General features: G+C 34.0%; 2 protein-coding genes across 6 annotated transcripts in view; one reads left to right on the forward strand and one right to left on the reverse strand.

The window, feature by feature from the left end:
- Positions 1-7: 7 nt before the first annotated feature.
- On the forward strand, positions 8-5,431 carry eRF3 (eukaryotic translation release factor 3). The gene is made up of 7 exons (XM_012361713.2): positions 8-636; positions 1,897-2,084; positions 2,716-2,836; positions 2,961-3,423; positions 3,650-3,956; positions 4,380-4,812; positions 4,917-5,431. Exons 1-7 carry the CDS (start codon positions 369-371, stop codon positions 4,958-4,960), a joined length of 1,824 nt encoding a protein of 607 aa, XP_012217136.1. The 5' UTR covers positions 8-368; the 3' UTR covers positions 4,961-5,431.
- Positions 5,432-5,571: 140 nt separating this feature from the next.
- The window catches only part of LOC105668978 (acyl-CoA synthetase short-chain family member 3, mitochondrial), a 35,576-nt gene continuing 25,824 nt past the window's right edge, over positions 5,572-15,323 (reverse strand). For all 5 annotated transcript variants that reach the window (XM_067349261.1, XM_067349254.1, XM_012361710.2 and 2 more), the window contains 11 exons: positions 12,600-12,765; positions 11,741-12,030; positions 11,386-11,482; positions 10,948-11,156; positions 10,263-10,491; positions 9,457-9,567; positions 8,548-8,747; positions 8,234-8,379; positions 7,690-7,909; positions 7,309-7,484; positions 5,572-7,009 (listed from right to left, as the gene is read on the reverse strand). In XM_067349261.1, the coding sequence (XP_067205362.1) occupies positions 6,914-7,009; positions 7,309-7,484; positions 7,690-7,909; positions 8,234-8,379; positions 8,548-8,747; positions 9,457-9,567; positions 10,263-10,491; positions 10,948-11,156; positions 11,386-11,482; positions 11,741-12,030; positions 12,600-12,757 (1,932 nt within the window). In that variant the 5' untranslated portion in view covers positions 12,758-12,765 and the 3' untranslated portion in view covers positions 5,572-6,913. The remainder of the gene's footprint in view (positions 7,010-7,308; positions 7,485-7,689; positions 7,910-8,233; positions 8,380-8,547; positions 8,748-9,456; positions 9,568-10,262; positions 10,492-10,947; positions 11,157-11,385; positions 11,483-11,740; positions 12,031-12,599; positions 12,766-15,323) is intronic.

Here is a 15,323-nt window from a genome sequence, read left to right on the forward strand (position 1 = left end):
GTGTCGCGGCACGCGGGCGGATCTCGCCGAGTGTGAACAGTCGATGTTTCGATTACGGTAGTTCCGGCCGAGAGTGCGGCAGCAGCGAGGCAGACCACGGGGGACGCACGCACGCACGCGGAGTGGCGGATCATACGCGCGTGTACGCGGTGTGTGTGTACGCGAGGAGTGTAGCGCTCAACAGAAATAACTATTTTTTTAAACCCGTCCCGAGCCCGGTACCCGGTGTCGGATCAGCGCGCGGCATAAGTGTTGCGGCGTGCCTACCGTGTGTGTGTGTTGTAACCGAAAAAAAAAGAAACCCACAGGAACATTACCCCGTTTATAGCTGCGGGCCGGCTGTGTGTGTGCCGAAACAACTGATTAACATGGCGAACAGCATAGCACCAGACTCGTGGGAGCAGCAGGCGGACAGCAACGGCGACATCGTCGGCCCGCCGCCCGCGCAGGACAAGTCCATCGAGAGCAAGTTCTCCACCCTAAATGTCAACGCTGCGGAATTCGTGCCTTCCTTCTGCATCAACTCGTCGCCGCAGAGCAACACCGCGACGGCGGCCGACAGCAGCCCCTGCAATGTCGCCGCCGCGGTGATGAACACCGTAACCACCACCTCCATGCCCGTCGAGATACATCATGGTTAGTTCTTTTTTTCCCTTCCCAGCTGATCCTGCGCCACGGAAATGGGAGAATGTCCAGGACGCACTTGCGTGTCGCCCACGAGATCACCATTGTTGTGGTTCTCGTGTGCGCAGCTAACCCCTCATCGCTATATCGAGTCATCTCTGCTTCTTTGTGATATTAAAACATGGAAAAAATGCCCTTGTTTTGATGATACTGGTTATATTCTTATAAAGGTTAATTCCGCCAAGTGTCTTCGCCAAATTTATAAAATATCCAGACGTTGCATATTTAGATACCATATGGTTTGATTTACATAGTGAAAGATTTCTTATTTTGAGCTTGCAATACGTTACAATTGTTCTTTTGCGTTAATGCTATTTACTGCATATATAATTTGAGTGCCACGTGGTATTAAAATTAGATATGTATTTTTTACTGATTCAAAGTGTAGTAGAAATGAGAACCGATGAGGGAGATTATTGCTGCACCTTTTATCCTTATCGAGTATTTAACTTTAAATAATATATCTAAGTAATAAATAATATGTTGCATAATTTTTAATATGTGTACGATATGATCGATGGTTTATTTGGAAGGTGGAATCTTTTTGCTAACCTATAACTTTCAACGTTACAATATGGAAAAAGTGCCTAAGATTTTATGACAAGTATGATACTTTTTTTAAATGCAATTAGTAAAATAACTTGATAAAATTGATCAAATATTATATGAATATCCTTTGTTTATAATATTGGATGCAGGCAGAACTGATATATTCCATGTGTACAAATTCACTACTTACTTTGTGCTTCGTGACAACAACACGTTAACATGTTTCCTTTTGCTTTTGGTATCTTTCACTATGACTTTATGATAAAGAAATATCGCAATTTAATATTGATTTTTGTATTGCACTTATATAAATATTTTATAAAAGTTTAGAATTCATTATTTTCACCTGAATTTTATGTAGAGGTTAGAACATTTAATATCAAGAAAAAGGTTTTTACAAAATATATGTTAGATAACAGAATTTATAAATATGTACAACTTACTGAGACGGGATGTTTTATATAAAGTGATAAAATGTATATAGTATAATGTACATTTTATCATTTTATATCTTTGTGAATACTTTGTTTTTAATGATTGAAACCATATGAATAACTTTGTTATTTTAATGTATTATCTTATCTATAAATATGTATTTTAATTTTATTTTATGTGTTATATTTAGTGTGAAGTATAAGATTCTGAATGTATTCTCCTTTGTAGGAAATTCTACTCCCGTTGTTCTATCAGATCCAATCGGCAGTCGAGTTGAGGAACCTCCTGCTGGGGGAGGGGCTCCACCGCCGAACGTCAACGACCAACTAAATACCAGCCCAGAGCACCAACCTGCAGATTCTTGGGAAGAAGCTGCAGTCGATGGTGACCCTTTACTTACTCCTGAAAATGAAGAAGTAAGTATAAATTTGTCAGACGTTTCAATATATATTGCTTTAGCGGAAGTATGTATTTGTGTATAGAGTGTTCTAGATTAATTAAATTTTTTTATTTGTCAATTTTTTGGATTTGAAACATCAATTTTGATTTAATTTTTCTTTAAATTTGATGAAATATTGTCTTTTTTTGCAATTTTTACAAATTTTCTTTAGTATAGCAATAGTTAGCTCAGTAATTTAATTAAAAAATTAATGTTTTATTAATATCTATCTAAAATTACATAAAAAATAAATTTCTATTACTTATTAGCAGCTCTAAAGTTTACTTTTCAGATTTCTTTATTTTCAATTGCTTTTAACCCAACACATCTATGGATATGTCAACATTAAAAAATATATTTAAAGGCAAATCAAAGAGAGAGCAATGTATCTTGAATACTCTATATATAAGATTTTTTGCTGGAAATATTTTGTTCTAATTACATGTTTTTCTTTAAGATTGCAAGAATAATTTTACGTAAGATTTTTATTTTATATTAGTTGATATTTCCTGCTTGACATTTACTGATCTTGATCAATAAATTAATAAATATTATGTTCTCAAATATATTTATATCAGTTATTACATCATTATACTTGGTAATTCTAGGCTGACAATGATGAGGATGAGGAACTGGTTGTTAAAGTACCTAAAAAGAAACCTGTCAAAGTAGCAGAAGATACCAAAAGCAAAAAGGAACATGTTAACGTTGTTTTCATAGGGCACGTGGGTAAGTAATAAATGTGCACACGTAGAATGTAAATACGAAGGTGATAGAATAATTATCTAATGCTTACAGAATTATTTAATACAATTATCAATTGTTAAATTATGTTATATCTTTTGTACTGCAGACGCCGGAAAGTCAACCATTGGAGGTCAAATTATGGCGCTCACGGGGATGGTCGACAAACGTACTCTAGAAAAATACGAACGAGAGGCGAAAGAAAGAAGTCGAGAAACATGGTACTTAAGTTGGGCGTTGGATACAAATCAGGAAGAAAGAGAGAAAGGGAAAACAGTGGAAGTAGGTAGAGCATATTTCGAGACGGAGCGGAAGCATTTCACAATATTAGATGCACCCGGCCATAAAAGCTTCGTACCGAATATGATTGGCGGCGCGGCGCAAGCCGATCTAGCAGTTCTTGTTATTTCTGCGAGAAAAGGCGAGTTCGAAACGGGCTTCGACAGAGGGGGTCAAACGAGAGAGCACGCTATGCTTGCTAAAACCGCGGGTGTCAAGCATCTGGTTGTGTTAGTGAATAAGATGGACGATCCTACTGTCGAATGGGACGAAGGACGGTACAATGAATGCAGGTACGCGCGAGATCGAGAATATGATTAAAAAGAATTTGTTTGAAAGAAAAAAAAATTAAGATAGAAATAAAATTGTATACAGGGAAAGTTGTATATTAAGTATCAAGGTCACTTTTCTTTTATTTTTAAGTAAAGCTTACATCTTTTTTATATTCACATTCTGATAATATTATGCGAACGTTTTATGTATATACGGAAATTAAGGATATGCTCATGTATCTTGCAGGGATAAGATACTGCCATATCTTCGTAAATTAGGATTCAATCCTGCGAAAGATCTTACGTTCATGCCGGTTTCTGGTCAGCTCGGTATTGGCCTAAAGGATCCAATACCCGAACATCTCTGTAATTGGTATAGTGGCCCACCCTTCATACCTTTTATCGATTCACTACCGTCGCTCAATCGTAAGAGTAATGGGCCCTTTATTATGCCGATTGTCGACAAATACAAGGACATGGGGACAGTAGTTATGGGCAAAGTTGAAGCGGGAGAAGCCAAAAAAGGACAGTCGTTGCTCGTTATGCCAAATAGGGTATGTATATCGCTTTTATTTGTACAAGTATATGATTTACACGTCAATTCAAATTATGTTAGATTAGTGTGAAATATTTATTGTTTTCCATTAAGTTCTATTTTAAACAAAGATAAGAATTCGACATTCTTTAAAAAAGATTTAAAATTAAAAATAAGGATTAAAAAGTTTTTTGAATGAAGAGCCGCTACTGAAGAGCCAACAGCGATACATATATATTATTTCAATAAATAATAATTGCTTTTAAACTGTAATTTTGTATTTAACTTTATTTGATAAATCAACAAACTAATTTAATGCAGAAAAATCTATACATATATTTTTAATAATTTTGGAAAATTTTTGGATGTTTTATATTTTATAATGCATAATTTCACGCATTATAATTGTTTAATATATTTAAAATATATTTAAAATACGTAGACGGCGGTGACGGTGGATCAGCTGTGGTCGGATGATGAGGAAGTGACGTCTGTGGGACCTGGAGAAAATGTGAAAATCAAGCTGAAGGGTATTGAGGAGGAGGACGTTAGCCCCGGATTTGTTTTATGCGATAGCAACAATCCTATCAAGACTGGGAAGGTCTTCGACGCGCAGGTCGTGATCTTAGAACACAAAAGTATCATTTGTGCGGGATACAGTGCTGTTATGCATATCCATTGCGCCGCGGAGGAAGTCACAGTTAAGGCGCTGATTTGTTTGGTGGACAAGAAGACGGGCGATAAAAGTAAAACGAGGCCAAGGTTCGTTAAGCAGGATCAGGTGGCTATAATGAGAATCGAGTGCGCGGGAGTTATATGTCTTGAAAGATTCAAATTATTCCAACAAATGGGTCGCTTCACTCTTAGGGATGAAAGTAAGTACGGCGACGGTAATTTTCTTAGTGCTTTTTCTCTCGATACTTCCGACACTTTGTACTTCTTGCTTACGCATTGCGATAACATTTATATTTAATTTCAGATAAAACTATCGCAATTGGCAAGGTGCTGAAGGTCGTCGAATAAGAAACTTGCTTAAGTGTTATGACAGATTACTAATTAAAAAAAAATGATCATTATTTCAATGTGACAAATATATGACGATGCAAGGCGAGCACACGATATTAAGCAAACCAAACGGGCATGATGAAATTCCAGCGGATTAGTAATAATGTAATATATAACACAACTCACCTACGCAGAGCTATACATACAATACGTGTTGCGACACAACGGGGCAGGGGTGGGGTGGGGGGAGAAGGGAAAAAAATATTTATAGCCTGATATAAAAGCAAATAGATTCGATTATATAGCTAAGGAGACATACACAATCGAAAATTCAAGAGCGTGTGTTCCTCTTATTAGATAAGCTGAATGATGGCACTTGCATTGGAATAATTATAAAAAAACGGATAATGATCAAATATTAACCGTGTCTCCTTGATAATAAAAAAAAAAAACACGATATTTTTATTCTTCTGAGGTGCGACACATAAATGGAAGTAAAGTAGGCGATTGATATCGATTGCGGAATAACATTAAGGAAATATATGATTAATATTATAATAATTATTATTAATTATTATTAAAGTGGTGGTAAGAGTTGGAAAAGAAATTTATTGAATAAATCAACAAGATAGTGTTACACAACAATTTATAATTATAAAATTAATATTATTACAATTATTATTATACTGTTTCTTATTATATTGTCATTAAAAACAAATTTGCAAAAAAATGTGCCCTGATAATTTTAATAGGGACATGGATGTGTAGCGCGTACATCCTTGGCAAGTATGACAGATTTCCTACATTCGAGCCATCAGAATAAACAAATTATAGTGCACAGGCTTTGCAAATATTCAAAGCACGCGAATGCTTTTTCGCGTTTATCTTCAATATTTTTTCTTGTTCCAAGGAAAGTACATTGTTTTTAATTTATTAAAACTTCTAATTCTCCACTGCAGATATTGGATTCGGATGTGAACAGATATCAAGAACTACAAAAATTAATAGATACAAAAGAAAAAACAATGTAATATTCACATGCATTTAGCAATAATTTTTTAAGGAAATGTTTCTGAAGATTTGTTGGCATCTTCTTTACTAGAAATCCTAAATCAGTATCCTTTCATCTGGTTATGTCTTTTCTTTTGCATATAAAAATACATGCATGCAAAACAATTTTTTTTATTTAAATAATTTTCAAAACTTTAGAAACTCTTTAAAAATCAGATTTTACATTATTTTCTACATTATTAGATAATTTTTTTAGATTTATTAAGATTATGTCCACATATAAGATGATTGTGTTAGAAATTCTATTATTTGAATATGTAATAACAGATCTACTATTATCACTTTTGATTTTAAGACCTTCCCAAATATTTACGAATATATATACAAAATAACCATACATAACAAAAAAATTTAAATGCTTATAAATTTACAAAATAGAAAGTTGTTTAAGTTTTTAAATTGCTATACAATTTCAATTTCGCGCTTAAAACTCTTTCTTACTACTGAAGTCATTAGAGTATATTCAGACAAACTTACATATGCTTATGCAGATATAAGCCGAGAGCACAAGCTTTTACATAAAGCATAACGCATAAGCATAAGGAAATTGATTGGTCTATATATAAGCATAAGCAAATGCATAAGGAAATGGACCAATCAATTTCCTTATGCTTATGCGTTATGCTTTATGCAAAAGTCTGTGCTCCGGCCAATACTCTTAATTAATAATAATAATATGCTTTTTCTTGGTTGTATTTCTAGCTAATTTTTGTCTTCTTTTTTATAATACTTACATATATATCTATTTTATTCTAGGAATAAAAAGTGTAGCATAACACAATTAGAAAGAACTTATAATGATGTTATTTCGCAAAACGCGACACTCCATTTCCGGTAAGATGGCTATCGTGAATGTTTTCTTAAGAGTGTCTTCTCGTACAAGTTTTGTGCAAAGCATGGTCATTGCGGATCCGGGGCCAATTTTGCGTATCCCAGTTTCTGGAGTGCCTCCTTGATTTCCCGGTAAACCGTCGGATCTTCAATCGTGCTGGGAATCTGAAAAATCATGAAGTTGGCGCCGTTCATTGTTGGTGGGAGAAAGACGCGGAGAAAAGTAAGTTTAAAGATAAGATTTTTGTTCTAAATCTCCAATGAAATCTATAATTTAATATTCTATCGTACGCAAATATGGCTAAGAAAATTGTACATTGAACTGCAAATGATAAAAGATAAGATATTTATCTTGATTGCTTTAACCAACATTTTGGTTATTTGGCGGCATTCGCAAGTTTGATAGACATGCGAAAATATCGAAAACATGTGAAAAATCGAAGGATATTTTTATTTGTTGTTACCTTGAGTTGTTTCGACTGCGCCAATGTAGCGATAGATTTGCGAATTATTTTTCCGGAACGGGTTTTGGGTAACGCGGTAACAGCGGCGGCAGCGCGAAAAGATGCAATCGGTCCAATCATGCTTCTTACCCGCTCAACTAGTTCTTCATTTATTTCCTTCTCGTCTTTCATTGCATCTGAAAAAGAAAGCATTTTAACGAAAGTCTCACAAATCGACACTGTTAACTTTTTTCTTTTTAAATAATTGTGACTTGAGAAATTTTAGATAAATCATAATTTTTTGTTGCGAAAGTATTTGCTGAGAATTGTGTGTTAACGTTAAAAATAAAATCAATGTCTACTTTTTCGAGAAACAAATAAATATTCGGTAATATTGCGAACCTCGTTTAACATAAAGGCACAGCGGTACCTCCCCCTTTGTAAGATCCGGCACACCGACAATCGCAGCATCCGCCACATCGGTATGAGCTAAGATAATATCTTCCAATGCAGCCGTAGATATTCTGTGCCCGGCTACATTTATAATGTCATCGTCTCTCGCTGTCACGTAAACGTAACCGAACTCGTCGATATATCCTGCGTCCATGGTGTCGTAGTAACCCTGCGAGTTAGAAATATCAAAATTAGAAATATCAATTTAATATTATATTAAAAATATCAAAATAACTCGTAATCCGACGATTTTATTTTTTGCACAGATCCTCCGATTTTTTTAGTCGAGATTATCTTTTCAGCAAAAATATACATACTTGAATTAATAAATTTATTAATTTTTAGAAGCGCGCAAAATTTTTGCTGAGAAAAATTAATTATCAGAAAATTCGCAGTTAAAATTAAACTTGCAGAATACTTTGTAATTGATACGATTTGTGCATGCAGCGCGATCGCGTATATTCTGTCTTTTATTTTCTATTAATCTACTTACCGGAAACGTCGAGAAATATACTTCCTTGAATCTTTCGGGTGCTTGATAAAGTGTCGACATACACCCGGGTGGTAACGGTAACTTGATCGCGATTCGTCCGAGTTCTTGTTGCGGCGCCTTACTTCCGTCTTCCCGCAGAATGTGGACTGTCGATGACGGAATTTACATGAAGTAATTTATATAAATAATAGCTGTTGCGAAAATGCACAATTAATTTGATGATAAATTGATAATATATAGCGTGATAACAAAAGAAAAAAATGACAAATATGCTTGAAAATAATGGAAAAAAAACAAAATAATTGTGGACTCACTCTCGTATCCGGGTATAGGAAGCCCTGTACTGAATTTGGGCAAGTTGGGATAATGATCGTATCCTAGACACAGTGCGGTAATAGGATGTCCAGTCTCCGATTGCCACCAGTTGTTCAAAACGGGCACTTTAAACGCTTTCTCGGCCCAGATTTTGGTTTCGTAGTCGCAAAACTCGCCAGCTACAAATATTGTTTTCAAGCTACAAGCAAAAAGAAAGCTATTTGTAAAAAAATCATGATCATTTTTTTTGTAGAAATTAATTACACATAAAATTATATTTTGCTTATTCTTTTGTAGGGATTAAAAGCAGAACAGATAACCGAAATAAATAAGTAATAAAAATATTGGATGTCGGGATTACTTAATTAAGTATTAATATCTATATATGGGAATAAAGGACAGCAAGTGATTATCACGTTATGATCGATCGGCTTGACTCTCTGATAATTCTGAACATGGCTTTGAACCCGTAGGTCGGTTGGTGGGTTATATTATTCTTTCGTTCAGTCGAAACCGATCGATAATGCCCAAAGAATCGAAAGTATTTATTAATCATTAAAAAAATGTATTATTTATTATTTTTCTTCTCGCTTAAATATATTATCGAATGTCCGTGTCCGATCGAATCTTTTTGAATGATACGACACACAAGACCATATAATATATATTCTATCATATTCAATATATTAATATAAATGATAATAATATATATTCTTCATAGAAACATACATTTATTACATGATTGTTTTTGCATAAAATTATCTAGAAAAAATAGATCGTGCAATTGCTTTTCTTAGTCGCCGTGTATAAAAATTATGTAGCATCGTAATTCAGAATATTTCAATATTCCGAATAATAATAATCCGAAATAATGAAGACGATGGATTACGCTTTAATTTTTTACTTACGATTTTAAAGAGTATTTCTTTCCTAATAACGTTTCCGGATCCGCTCGTCTTATAACACGCAGAGCTGTAGGCACGCAGAATAATGCGTTTACGCTATGTTGCTCGATGATTCTAGAAAGAAGAAGGAAAGTTTTCTTGAATTAATTAATTATTGCAGTATTCTTGAATTAATTAATCAAAGCAGTATTACGAAAAATATTATGCAATAGTATAATGATTTACAAAATTCCAAACAAAGTAAATTACACACGTGCTAATATTTCACGCGTATAAAGCTATAAAAGTGCTGCTACCATGAGAAAATATAGAGGCGGAGACAATTTTTTATTGTGACACATATAAGCTGCAAGTTGCAGTCTGTACATAGCATACTATAGTCCGCAGAAGACCGTGTGGTTTTATAAACAATATAAATTCAGAATCCTTTTAAAGTCACACTGACGTTTACTGTTGCACAGTAGCGTAAGAAATTATTAAACATTTTTCAAATTGCGTTATTATTTTCGAGTAATTAAAACGATCTAGTAGCTAATTTTTATGCTGACTAATAATTTAAAAAAATACTTTGACCGAATTTCTCTACGATTACTCTATATATTTTTTTCTCCATTTTTTGTTTTTTTTTTTGTTTTATAAACATATTTTTATTCCTTCTGTGCTCTTTTGAATTCTTGTTGCATATGTTTCTTTATTGCATTCTCTTCGTGTTTTTGAGAAATATTTCCAGAACATAATACTATCACTATACTTCACATTTTCAGAAATAGCGATTTCATTAATATCTGATGTAGAATATGATTTTAAACCTGAAATATTGACCAGCATCCGGTGTCCTGTCGGGCTTGCCCTCGTACATCACACTCGTCGCGCCGTATATGAGTGGGCCGTAGCAAATATACGAATGTCCGACAACCCACCCCAAATCAGAAGCTACCCACCAAACCGAATTCTTATTCATTCCATAAACCGTTTTCATAGTCCAACAGAGGGTCGCCAAGTGGCCGCCGATTGGCCTTATAATCCCCTTTGGTTGTCCTAATATAAAATACATTTATTATTCTCATATCATCGTGTCGAAGCATAATAAATATAGCGATTTGCTCAGAAATAAAATTTAAAGATAACTATTATTAATATCGGCATATTGCATTGAGGAGAGCTAATTTATTAAACGCGTTGTCTGAGAGAAGTAATTTTGAAAATACAAGAAAATAAAGGAGAAATACATACGCTTTAATTCAACGATTTTTAAAAACACACTGTGAAAAAATTCGGTAAATTTACACAACTAAGATGTAAAAAGGACATAATAAATAACGGAAATATATTAAGTAAATAGTATAAAATTTTTGAAATTATGTAAATTTACATTATATATTTAGTGAATTTCTGTTATTTATCGTGTAATTTTTACATCTTATTATTTACAACTGTGTAAATTTATCGATTTTTTTACAGTGTACGTTTATATTCTTTATGTAAGAGATTCACCTGTAGTGCCCGATGTGTATAATATATACAATGGATCATTAGCTTCGACTATTATACACGGATGAGGTTTTGATTTTTTAATGAGATCATCCCAATCGAATTGCTCCTTGAGCAATGGAGCCTCCCATATGTTTCTTCTCTGGAACACGATACACTTTGGCTTCGGCACGGCGATCATTTTCATGGCACCATTTAGCATAGTAGTATATCTACATTCCGAGATACGCAAATTAAAAAAAATAATAATATAAAAAATCGAATAAAAAAGGTAAAAATACGTAAAATGTTAATTCTTTGCATCCGGCATATTTGCCAATGTGTCTAAAATATTTCTTACTAAGAATTTATATTATAAATATATTTTATTTATTATAAATTATAGATTTGCGTTAAAAATGTGATTTTGATAAAGTTATCTAGAAACAATTAGATACGTACTTAATCACTTTGGACGGTTCCAAGCCGCAACTCGCAGCAATAATAACCTTCGGCTCGGCGTGATTTATTCGAGACGCTAATTCATTTGCTGCAAAGCCTAAAACGATTTAAAAGTATAATGTTTTATTTAAATATTGCGATGCTGTATGAATGAAAATCTTTTAAAATTGAAAGATGTATAAACGAATCTGTTTAATTGCATTATTCTTCGTATTACTACATATTTATATGGATCACGCTCTTATAATTTTTTTTTAGAGAAGCATTATGCGCTATTAAATTTGAAAGATTTAGTCAAAAATGGCATAATTTAATTATCATGGTTATCGTGTGAATATCATGATCTCGTTCTTACCTCCAAAAACCACCGAGTGAATCGCTCCGAGTCTGGCGGTGGCTAAAATCGCGATTATAGTCTCGGGGATCAGCGGCATGTAGATGATCACCCTATCGCCTTTACACACACCTAAATCCGCTAACGCGCCCGCTAACTTAGACGTCTTCTCTAAGAGTTCGTTGTACGTTACTTTGCGTATTAATGATGTTTGCGGGCTGTCGTGTATTAAAGCTGTTTTTTCTCCGTATCCGGCGCGCACGTGGCGGTCCACTGCGTTGTAACAAGCATTTAATTCTCCGCCGACAAACCTGTGTAGAAGTGCGAGCTTTTTGTATACATAAATATTTTGAAGTTGCTTTGTATCCGTACTTTTTTTAGTTCATTTTTTTAGTTGAAAAATTTTAGCTAATTTATTATTTTCAAATAAAATTTGCTGTAGTTTCACAATATATTCATGTTTATTTTTCAGAATATTAATTTAAAAATTAGTTGTTTAATGTAGAATCGATTTTTTAAATAAGAATCTTAGGACATTGATGATTTCTGAATATTTAATAATTAAAAACATAAAGTTTTCGTGAAAGAAACTTATTGGAACAAATAGACATAAAAATTGATAAAGTTAGTTTTATAAGAATATAAATTTTCTTCTTAAAAATATTTTTTTTGTTTGCCAATTATAAGAAAAATAAAATATTAAATAAATGCAAAGTTACATGGATTACAATTGCAATATATATATTTGTAAATTTAACTTTAAAGGGACTAGATTATTCTAAAAAAGACATTATATAAAAAATTTAAGTAAAAATTAAAGTATTATGAGTTATATAAAAAATTTACATCGAAAATATAGTATTTGTAATAATTAGTGTACCATTTTGTGAATGGCTGGTTGGAATTATCCAACACCTTGTGCCAAGGTTTGCTCCAGTCGAGACAACCAGCAATCTCGCCCCAAAACTCTTCGGGGCACTCCAATGATTTTTTGTATGCTTCCTCGTAACTGGCGCACTCGTTTCGATGAGGTTCCATAATGTAATCTACAAGAAATTAGATAATAATTAAGACAATGTTCTTCTCGCTGTGTATAAAGCACAGCAGGCCGCTTTGAGCTTTGACGAAAGTTGCAATCTTGGAAATTATCTTTAATTGTGTTTGTCGTGTAGAGAAACTACACTCACCCGAAAAAAAAGCGGTACACTGAAAATGTGGGAAAAATTCATCAAATTTCAACTGACGATAACTTCGTAAATAATAAAGATAGAAAGTTCTATAAAATATGGAAATGAAGCTAAAAATCTCTACTTTAAGAATCAATTTATTTCAATGTTGCAAAATAAATTTATTGAAAATGGCGGATGACAAAGCGCGAGCATGCAAAATTGAAAAATAATGGTTCGAGTTTGCGACGGTGCACGGTATAAACAAAAAATTGTAGCTTATTGGGATCAAAAGCGTACGAAAGTACAGAGTCTCCTCTTTAAAATGCTTTTTTATGCATCTCGATACGATGATTTTTCGCCGAGAGATTCGCATTTGAAGAAAAAGGCAGATTCTTACTTCAAATGCGAATCTCTCAGCGAAAAATCATCGTATCAAGATGCATAAAAAAGCATTTTAAAGAGGAGACTCTGTACTTTCGTACGCTTTTGATCCCAATAAGCTACAATTTTTTGTTTATACCGTGCACCGTCGCAAACTCGAACCATTATTTTTCAATTTTGCATGCTTTTGCTTTGTCATCCGCCATTTTGGAGAAAATTGTTGCACATTATTGCGTTATGAATTTTCGAACACTAGACATCCAAACTTTTAAAATGGTTTTTAAAAAATCCTGCTAGCTGTATTACGTGCCGAGATATTCAATTTTGAACCAGACCGAATTGCAAGAATAAGAATTCCGTGGTCATCAGCTCCGCGGTATTTTAAAACTCCAAACTCTTCTTACGGTTGTAAGTGTCAATTCTGCTTTTAGCGTTACCCAGGATCAACGGCGTGGACGTGGCAGAAATCTGATCCCGTGTGTGTGTGTGTGTGCGTGCACCACTGGGATAAGGACCTCATGGCTCGTCAGGTCCACGATATTTAACGACTCCAAACCCTCCCGGTGGTGCGTGTACAATTGCGTGTGCGCGCGCGTATATTAATAATGGGTATGACCTCCTCGTGCGCGTATTACCTCATTCATGCGACGAGGTATACTCCTTATTAATGTTCTAATTTCAGACTGCGTAATGTCATTCCACTCTATTTCAAGAACTCTTCGAAGTTCTGGCAATGACTGAGGAGCAGGTATATGATTTCGTACTTTTCTGTTAATATTGTCCCATAGGTGTTCAATGGGATTTAAATCTGGACTCATTGCTGGCCATTCGAGTCGATTTATGCCAACTTCATCGCAGAAATCAAGCACTTTTCTCGCAATGTGCGGTCGAGCATAAACAAAAAGTCAGGGCGGAGAAATCACAAAAGATCTGCAGACATCTCCTTCGGATGCAAAACAATTGATTGAAAAATAATGGTTCGAGTTTGCGACGGTGCACGGTATAAACAAAAAATTGTAGCTTATTGGGATCAAAAGCGTACGAAAGTACAGAGTTTCCTCTTTAAAATGCTTTTTTATGCATCTCGATACGATGATTTTTCGCTGAGAGATTCGCATTTGAAGTAAGAATCTGCCTTTTTCTTCAAATGCGAATCTCTCGGCGAAAAATCATCGTATCGAGATGCATAAAAAAGCATTTTAAAGAGGAGACTCTGTACTTTCGTACGCTTTTGATCCCAATAAGCTACAATTTTTTGTTTATACCGTGCACCGTCGCAAACTCGAACCATTATTTTCCAATTTTGCATGCTCGCGCTTTGTCATCCGCCATTTTCAATAAATTTATTTTGCAACATTGAAATAAATTGATTCTTAAAGTAGAGATTTTTAGCTTCATTTCCATATTTTATAGAACTTTCTATCTTTATTATTTACGAAGTTATCGTCAGTTGAAATTTGATGAATTTTTCCCACATTTTCAGTGTACCGCTTTTTTTTCGGGTGAGTGTATGTCAAGAGTTTATCTTGACGAGAAACTTGTCGCGTCTAAGAATACATATTTCTTGAAGTAAATTGCTTAGTATTTTATTCAATTTTTGGTGCTTTCGCGATTGTTATGTTCTCGATTATTATAATCATTTTTGCATAATATATAATCTTTATTACTTTAACTATTGCCAAGAAAGGATCATTTTTGCATATTTATAGCGTTAATTTCTGTACGCTGTCATTTGCTTAACTCTTTTCTGATTCTCACAATTTTATATTAAAGAATTCTTTTTAGTTTCTTTCTATATTTGTATTTAACTTACGCAAAAGATGATTTTCTTGATTTTTTAAATTTGCTTCACAATATTTCATTAATTAATAGCGACGAATTTCCTGCTCGACTTATCGCTTTATCTCAATTTCTTCTCCCAGAAGGGCTCTGAGCAACATCGTTTATTTGTTTAATCGTTGTATGAAAAAGCGGGGTGATATATTTCATGTAGCTACAGCGTGATACCGACTTGTCGACACTTTTTACGCTCTATGAATAATTTATTCGACGCA

Source organism: Linepithema humile, chromosome 1, assembly GCF_040581485.1.
Source record: "Linepithema humile isolate Giens D197 chromosome 1, Lhum_UNIL_v1.0, whole genome shotgun sequence".
NCBI lineage: Eukaryota > Metazoa > Arthropoda > Insecta > Hymenoptera > Formicidae > Linepithema > Linepithema humile.

What these genes read in the sequence shown, in the direction of transcription:
- eRF3 (XM_012361713.2), top strand. Translation starts at nt 369, where the DNA reads ATGGCGAACAGCATAGCACCAGACTCGTGGGAGCAGCAGGCGGACAGC. An exon ending in GGACGGTACAATGAATGCAG is followed by an intron (nt 3,424 to 3,649) that starts GTACGCGCGAGA and finishes TGTATCTTGCAG; the next exon opens with GGATAAGATACTGCCATATC. An exon ending in CTTCACTCTTAGGGATGAAA is followed by an intron (nt 4,813 to 4,916) that starts GTAAGTACGGCG and finishes ATTTAATTTCAG; the next exon opens with ATAAAACTATCGCAATTGGC.